Genomic DNA, 9,001 nt, shown 5'->3' with positions numbered 1-9,001 from the left:
TTGTGCTATACAAGGCAATTAACTAAATCAAATCTCATTAGGACGAAACACAATATCGTGTACTGCAAGACTTCAGAAAAGATGTTCTTATTTCATCTGTTCCATTCATCTTCAGTTGCCTGGTTGTGTACTATAGCGTGTTTTGGACTAGGGTTGAGTAGAAGAGACAGTCCTGTAGGTGTAGCACATGTAGCAATTCAGTTGCATTTCCATCCTTGACTTGAATCAGGTTGTTCACTCAGAGCTTAACTGTGGTCTCGGTTCACTTTGTTGAATAGTCTGAGACACGTGCCTTGTCTCTGCAGAAGAATCTTCTGATCCCCTGGTGGGCAAGTAAAAGGTTTTATTAAGCTCCAGTAGAGACTGAGTGGAGCCTACTGTCACAACATTTTGCAAAGGATGGTTAAATCATTTAGCATCAGAGAAGCCCCTAGATTTTTTTAAAATAATCATTTGCAATGCAGTTTTTGCTTTCCACATCTTTAATCCAGGAAAGCCTGGCAGAGCTGACTGAATAGAGAGAACACTTGTATCATTTTCAATGAATGAAAGAAGTGGGTTTTAGCAGCCCTAATACCCACAATTTCTAAAATTCAGTTCATTCCCTCAAAAGTTCAACCAGGAATCAGTCAGGCCTCATTGTTTTCCCAGGGCAAGGGGCATAGAAGACTACGGAACATGCTTATACTAGTTCAGTTAAGCAGCTCCAGCAAAGCCTCACTTATTAATTCAAAGGGGTAACTTATTTCTCCTGGGGAGGAGGCAAATAAATTAAAATCAAGGCATTAATTAGGACATTATGTAATCTTTACAAATGCCTGCACTCCTTGAGACAGTTTCCAACCTCCTGAATGAAAAGCTGCAATATGTAAGAATATACAGGCTTTAAGTACGTGCAACTCTACCATTTTGGGTTTTTTTTCAGTAGTCCTTACAAAAGTCTGGCAGCTAGTAAACTTAAGGCTGTGTAATAATTACAAGAGTTGCTCATCTTATGGAAGATTATGATAAAATAATCTTTTCCCCATTACCAGTTTCAAAATTTGGAGGATACCATCGGGTCTATCATCTCAAACAAGACCAGCAACAGTGCCTCGGAGTCACAGGAAAGAAGTCTAGTGACTGAGGGACTAAGTAATCTTACTGGAAGTGGTAAGGTGTAGCAGTACTTACATGACAGCAGAGGACACAGAAGCAAGAAGGCCAGCAAGCAGAAGGAACACAAGAACGCTTTGAATCGATGTAATGACAATCATGCCTCCACTCCTTCGACCAGGCCAGGTATCAATTTTCAGGGGAAGTTTAACTAAAAAAAAAAGAATGTTCCTATGATCTATTTTTGACTATGAACACATCCACCAAATAGGAGAAAGCTGGTGATTTAGGAGAGCCAAACTGATTATGTCTATACCTGAAGTTTTAGATGATTTATGGGAAACATGTTTAAGACTCAGTATCAGCATTTGGAGTTTATAAGCTTTCCTCAGCAGGTTAGACAGTATGACAAGTATCTGTATTACTGAGAAATGTCAACAGCAGCAGATACCATAACATGCATCAAACCTGAAACCACATGTACAAATTCATCTTCACTTGAAGTACACAAAATTAGAGAATTATTCCATATTTAAGCCTGCTATTCCAGTATTGAAAGGCTGACAAAACTGTTAAAACTTCAGGAAAAGACTGAGTGTTGCTCATAGAGCAATAGTGTCCTAAGGCAAGCACAGCTACTCAGAAGACCTGAGCAAAGCCACGGACTTACCTCTTCTGGTTTTGATTGGATCAGACCAGAGAGTTTGGGCTTTCATTATACCTTCAGTGCTTTCTACCAAAACGTATTTAAACCTGTGGGGGAGAAGTGTTAAATTAGATATTTCAAATTAGAGCTTTGTACTACTGTACTAGCATTTTTAAGCTACTAGATTAGCTGGTGAGACTTCAGGTTTTGTCAAAGCATTAGATTGAGACAGTCAAAGGTAACTATTTCCAGAGACCTTATGAAGAGCAAATAGAATTAATCATGGAAAAGCATTCTTGTGAGCTTTCCAACAACAGTTTTTCCAAGCTTGCTATTCCCAGTTGTGAAGAGCCTCATTATTTAGGACAGCAAGTGGTTTTGATTTCCATATGGAAGTCAAAGATTTTGTCCAACAATAGAGATCTTTGGCACTTTCCCTGCTAGAGGAGAGCACCAAAGAGACAGATCTATATTGGATTTGGCAAAGAAATTAAGTTTCCATTCCACAATAGTTTGAGTTTTCAGAAATGTCCTAAAGAGACAGAAGAGGCAAGACAGTTTTTGCAAAACTGAGAACCCATAGTATTTTGTTTCAGGAGTAGATATGGCTCCATGTGATTGCCATTTTTACTACCACTTTTAAATAGCTGGCAACAGTAAAACAAGTGTTTTGGGTAACAGCTGTCAGGTTGTCCAAATTCCCCAGATGGTCAGCTTCCCCAGACAACAGGGTTCAGAAAAGTCTGCAAGCCATCTGGCCCTCACTGGGAAGTTTCCAGTCACATTAGGGGCTTCCTGGAGCTGGAGACCAAGGAGAACTTTGGTTCCCCAGAATCCCATCAACGCAAAGCAAGCAGAGCCAGGTACATGTCTTCAATTTGGCAGAATCATCTAACACAAAATACGTGGTGAATAATCTCAACACGATTTTCCAGTCAAAATCCTGTTCTTCCAGCAGTTTCTAATCAGATGCTGTCACTGGGTTACCTACTCCAACATACGTAAAGATCCAGCAGTTCATACATGAATTTTCCTACCGATCCATGAATTTAACCTGCTCACCATTGCTAGAGCAGCATCTGTGGGATGCTAGTGCCAAGCCACCTTCATAGCTACTCTTGCAATAGAGACTTCAGTTAGGGACTGGTAATTCACATCCTACAATTAACAAAGAATTATTGCAGACTCAATTTTGCTTCCTATTGTGCTTTATTTGTGTTTACCCCATGCAATGCTACAGGCTTGGGGAAGAGTGGCTGGAAAGCTGCCTGGTAGAAAAGGACCTGGGGGTGTTGGTCAACAGCCAGCTGAATATGAGCCAGCAGTGTGCCCAGGTGGCCAAGAAGGCCAACAGCATCCTGGCTTGTATCAGACATACTGTGGCCAGCAGGACTAGGGAAACGATCATCCCCCTGTACTCGGCAATGGTGAGGCCGCACCTCGAGTACTGTGTTCAGTTTTGGGCCCCTCACTATAAGACAGACACTGAGGTGCTGGAGCATGTCCAAAGAAGGGCAACGAAGCTGAGAAGGGTCTAGAGAACAGGTCTTATGAGGAGCAGCTGAGGGAAATGGGATTGTTTAGCCTGGAGAAAAGGAGGCTGAGGGGAGACCTTATTGCTCTCTACAACTACCTGAAAGGAGGATGTAGCCAGGTGGGGGTTGGTCTCTTCTCCCAAGTAACAAGCCATAAGAGGAGAGGAAATGGCCTCAAGTTGTGCCAGGGGAGGTTTAGATTGGACATTAGGAAAAATTTCTTCACCAAAAGGGCTGTCAAACATTGGAACAGGCTGCCCAGGGAAGTGGTGGAGTCACCATCCCTGGAGGTATTTAAAATAGGTGTAGATGGGGTGCTTAGGGACATGGTTTAGTGGTGGACTTGGCAGTGCTAAGGTAATGGTTAGACTTGATGGTCTTAAAGGTCTTTTCCAACCTAAACAATTCTATGATTCTATGATTAAGAGCAGCAATCACCTTGTAAGAAATAAGAATTATACCTGTATGTTGTGTCTGGTGCAAGAGGTGGGTTACAGACAGCTAGGAAGTTTGGGTCATATAAACAGGTCCCATCATCCCCAACTCTGAAGAGGTATTGTTTCAGGACATCAGAAACTTTGTTGACATCTCCTACATCAGCAAGCTTGGGAGGTGATGCACAGTTGGGTACGTTGAACAAGGCAGCCTTGTAAGGTCCAAGCTGTCCCCCACTTGTTTGTTGGAACGTGCTGTTGAGTGGTTTGCTGCTGTTGTCAGTCACCAGGGAGCTTACTGCACTTGCTGCAGGAGAGATGCTTTTTAACAAGGCTGTTAGTAGTGCAGCCCTTTCCATTCACCCTGTATTTACTTGGCAACTTGCTTTTCTACTCCAAAACACCAGTATAAAAAATCTGCTACCATTTTGGCCGTGTAGTGATCCTACTCCTTCCTCCTTATTTGTTGATAAAGCTCTTGCCACTTGTCCCTCAGAAACTGTGAAGGATCCACAGCGTATCTCAGAGCAGTACTTTTTAGTAACCATGCTCCCCAAATTCCTCTTTTCCAAGGAGAATTTGCTGGAGTGGGAAGAGGGGTGGCAAAGGCTGCTCTTCCACCATGCCAATAAACATCCACAAAATCCTGCCATTTCAGCTTTGATACTATAGCCAAGGCTGAGTTCCTAGAGAGCCACAACTCTCCTGTCTCCCAGAGCAGAAACCCTTAGACCTCTGGTCATGCAACAGCTGGACCTCCCAGGACCGCACAGTATGCAGACCAGTGTGTAGGGGCTGTATGAACAGATGCAGTATCTACATGTCTCGCCAGCCAGGCATGCCAGTACTTCCAAATAGCATGCCACAAAGTCTGAAAGTCCTCACAGCTTCAAGCAAAGTGTGGATCTGTGCCCAGCCCTACAGCATAGTTTGGAAGATCAGTTGCAGCTCTCAAACCTTTCCTGCTGCAAAGCCAAGGCACAAGTCCCAAGAGATACTCACAAGCTCTGCAACTGCGCGTTAGTTTTGTGGGTTTTTTTGAGGGGGGGACCCCCTTGCAGCTGTTCAGTGCTGTTAGCAGCAAAGGAATACCAATTTTTCCAAAGCTGTGGTACATTGGTAACTACTGCAGTTTGGAAGTGTTCTGCTCTGCTCCTGGAGCAGAGTTTTTGCAACCAGAGCTGAATGTAAGGTGTTAAGAAAATTAAATTCACTTAAATTTCCCTTCTCACTGCTCTAAGAGGCATCCAAGGGTGAGCCAACGTGCTTCTCTGCAGACCAGAGACAAATCCAAACAAAATTCCTCCCAGTCTGCCAAGTAACAAGTTTGCATCTGCTTGCCTTAAAAGGAGAAGAGATTTGTCCGTATATAACTCCTTTTGTAGAGATTCACCCATTTATATAGGAAGTTTTTGCCACAGAATCTGCAGAAGATGGGGTAGTTGATGTAATTTAGAACACAGAACATCACATTTGCAGGTATAACTAAGTATCAGTACCCTTTTATATAATTATAATGCACTTATAGTCTGGTTTAGACATATAAAGATGTGCACATCAGTCATGGAATGTTTTCTCAGAAGGCCATGCATTCACAATTGTCTGTGTTAGCTGCATGGAATGGTGTCTCTGGTTATGGCTTCTACCTGTCCAAGGCCGCCTCCTTCCACCTCATCCAAAGTGGCAACAATAAGCAGAGGAAGTTTTAGATCATTTTGTTTGTTGGCCAATTTTTCTACTGGCCCCCCCTCAAGTTCTCTTCTCTGTGCTTCTTAGAAAAGGAGGCTGCATACAGCCTTCAGGGGAGAAGGCATGATATAAGGAAGTAATTTATTTCTGTCAGCTTACAGAGTAGCTCTAGCTGGCATTCAGAACAGTCTGCCAGAGCAGCAGGGAACAGAGAAGGCAGCTCTTGGTCACTGCCAGCAATGTTTCATTGCCAAGCAGTTATGAAATTCGTTTTATGAATGAACCTATGGGCCAGGCATCTTTGACTACAAGTCTAGCATGACTTACCTTTGTCTACAAGAAATGTAGTCCTTGCAAGGGCTGGCTACCCTAACTATGAAGCAAACAGCAGGGGTTACCCAGTTTCTCTCAGCAGGTTTACTTAGGGGAATTCAGGGTTTTAGACAAGACACTGGTGTTTAGACAAAGATAAGGTATCAGACTGTGGACCACTTGATTTCATTAGCAAGATTTGGGCAAGTGTTTATAGCTAATAGTGCTGCTCCACACCTATTGGGCATCAGGTAACACAGTACTAGCACTGGCTATCGTTAATTAGCCCCATGGAAATATGGTTATTTATATTATATTTTATAATACCCTGGAGAAAACTGGGACCAGAGGCTCAGCTTGTACATAGCTTACAGCTACAGATTTTTCTTTTTTCCCCCATTTGGGCCCACCCCATCAAATTGGAAGAATTGCATGCAACATACACATCTCGTAGTTATCTTTCAGAGAGGTATAATGCTGGATACTCACCTGATTCCTTCATTGCGTACAAGTAGATGACATAAGATTTCTTTGGAGACAGTGAGCTGTCAAACATACAGAAAGGTTTTTCTAGAGCAACTGTAGTGAGAGTGGGATTGTTTGTAGCAAGCTGGGGGGCTGCAATCTGAGGCTTCAGGTTTTGATCTAGAAGAGAAAGTTACCAAAAAAGCATATGATAAAATCTTTCACCTCTCCCCCCGCAAGCTCTGACTCAAAAGGGAGGATCTGGCAGTGCTAACAAACAACATTAAAAGATAAAAGAGGGATGTGAACTGCAGCTGAGCAGGAAATAGCCTACCTACCCTGTGAAAGTTTGAGAGTTAGGGGTTTTGCTTTAATACAAAATGCAGGGATTTGGGGAGAGAGGTAAGAAATGTTGCTCCTCAAACATACTGGTCACATCACCTCAGAAGGACAAAGGCAAAGCCTCATTATAGGAGAAACTCGAACCTCTGTCTTTAGGGTCCCACATACAGCCTCCCCCCTCCAGTGGCAGCACCAGAAGCAGTACTGTCAGTTCTTGAATCCTTTAGCAGCAAGGAGCCTTAATAAGGGTTTTAAGACCAGGCTTGTTACAGCATGAGAGATTTAGCAGAGAGGAAAGCTGTCTGGGAGAGGCCCTGGAGAGAGCAAGAGGTATTAGGATAAAGTTTAAAGTTTGTATCAGGCACTGCCACCCTCCCTACACAAGCTCATTTCACCTCCAGTCACCTGGGGAAGACTAAGAGAGAGATTCAGCAGCTCCTCCTCCTTCCCAGCCTAGCTGCAATACAGACACTTTAGCAATCTTCCAGCAGAATATATGTTTGAAGCATTAAACTCCCCTTCCAATACAAATCCTAGAGCAGAAAGCTGATACCAATGACAAAACAAAAAAACTCTAAGAGAAACAGCAAGGGCAGAGATACAAAGAGACAAGCAACAAAAAAAAAAAAAAAAAAAGAGACTGTAGATAGATGCCCCTTACCTGCACACAGCTGTCCCAAGCAGCAAAAGGCTAATACAACCCAACAATTGCACATGCTTGAGACCTCCAGAAACCTGCCACAAAAGGAAAAACAATTCTGGGAGGCAGCCCCCACTGAAGAGCTCCCACATCCACTCCCTCCCTGAAGTCAGACACACTTGCTCTTTTCCACAAGGTCCCTATGGTGAGGAGTTGCCTACCCCCTCAGCACCTCCCTATATACTTATTGCCCCTCCTGCTCAGGTGTCACCACCACCCCCCAGCTATTATTTGCTCCCAGGTGAGGAAGGGTGTTCTAGCTTTGATTTCCACCTGATATTGGGCACTAGTGTAGCTCACTGCAGTGCTATGGGTGTAAAAAGAGGTTTTTTTCCACCTGTGTTGTTGATTTGTTCTTTACCTTCTTCTGTCTAAAGTCTTTTGAAATCTCTCATATAGGGAAAATTTGGGCCTGAATATCTGAACCCTGCATCCAGTCTGCATCATGGATGGTTGTGATTCAGAGCTCTAAATTTGGGCAGCCTTAACAGAGGTTACAATTGCCTTCTGAATTGTGTTTCCTGGGTTACATCCTGAAAAACATAAGCCTTCTGCTTCTGGTTAACCCTAATGTGATTCGGGGCAACTACATGAAGAACAAACCACTGGGAAATCTGAATCTGGCCTGTTGTACCAAATTGTTCAGCTGAGAATGTTCTTGATGAGTAATTGCTATTACATAAGAGCTCAGATTACAAAAGTATTAATCACCCACTTAAAATAGGCTGAAGGGAAAAAATAAGTATCAGGAAGATTTTACAGAATTAATGGGGCTAACATGATGTCACTGCAGCAACTCCAGATTTACACTAATATTGCTACGGTTACATTACTGAATCCATCTCCTTTATGGATATGCCATGGGTCCCAGAAATCTGTTTGAAATATGTAATCAAATGATTATAATGCAATTTCCTCCCCATATGTGTCTCATTGTGTTTCAAATTCTGCATGTCATCTTCAGTGTGTTTGGTTTGACTTTTTTCTCACACTGTTTTTGAGGGAGAATATTGAATACAGGAGTTACCCTAGATTTGGACCGCTATAGAATAAGAGTGAGTTGTATCATTTCTTCTCATTCTACAGTGCACTCTAAGCCTGTGCTGGCATAAATACTCAGGTAAATCAGATTAAGACAGAAAAGACCTTACCCTTCTGTCTTTTATTCCTAGGAATCTGATTTTTAACATTTACACTAGAGGGGTTGTACAAACTTGGTACTGATCTGTTCAAGAGTGTTTTTATCCCTTAAAGCAATATAATAATGCACAAAACCTGTAAGGTTTCTGACTCCACAGTAAAAGTAGAGCTTAAGAACAACAAGATCTCTTTCTCCATCATAAAAAATTCTTTCTCCAAACAGTGATTCCTGTAAAATCAGATCCTGAATTCTTTAGACAGGTAACCCTTCCAGAGCAACCAGCAGTGGTTTGTTTTTTTTTTTTTCCCTTAAGACAGAACATAGAGACATTATTTGCCTAATTAAGAAAAAATAGACACCAGGACATATTGGATAGCAGAGTAAAAGAAAGCCACTTGCATGTGCTACAGAATACTGTTCCAAGTTTTATAAGAAAGCACTGCTCCCTCATTCACTTTCTAAAGCATCAAAACAGATGACAGAAAAGAGTATAAATTTTAAAATCAACAGAGTAAGGCCCAGATTCACAACAACATTTTTTATTTAAAGGTAGCAATTTTTTTATTTTTTTTATTTTTTTTTTATTCACAGTCATCAAGCAATAAATTCAGCACTTATTACTCAGGCAAAACTCTGCATGAC

General features: G+C 42.1%; 1 protein-coding gene across 1 annotated transcript; it reads right to left on the bottom strand.

Annotated features, from left to right (window-relative positions):
- Positions 1-234: 234 nt before the first annotated feature.
- Positions 235-7,249, bottom strand: UPK3A (uroplakin 3A). Its single transcript, XM_054804857.1, has 6 exons — positions 7,180-7,249; positions 6,201-6,356; positions 3,738-4,017; positions 1,766-1,848; positions 1,174-1,306; positions 235-322 (listed from the first exon to the last, which is right to left on the bottom strand). Exons 1-6 carry the CDS (start codon positions 7,232-7,234, stop codon positions 235-237), a joined length of 795 nt encoding a protein of 264 aa, XP_054660832.1. The 5' UTR covers positions 7,235-7,249.
- Positions 7,250-9,001: the final 1,752 nt, after the last annotated feature.

Source organism: Grus americana, chromosome 1 (genome assembly GCF_028858705.1).
Source record: "Grus americana isolate bGruAme1 chromosome 1, bGruAme1.mat, whole genome shotgun sequence".
Taxonomy (NCBI): Eukaryota; Metazoa; Chordata; class Aves; order Gruiformes; family Gruidae; genus Grus; species Grus americana.
Note: the sequence above shows the minus strand (reverse complement) of the source record. Positions and strands in the feature narration are given on the sequence as shown.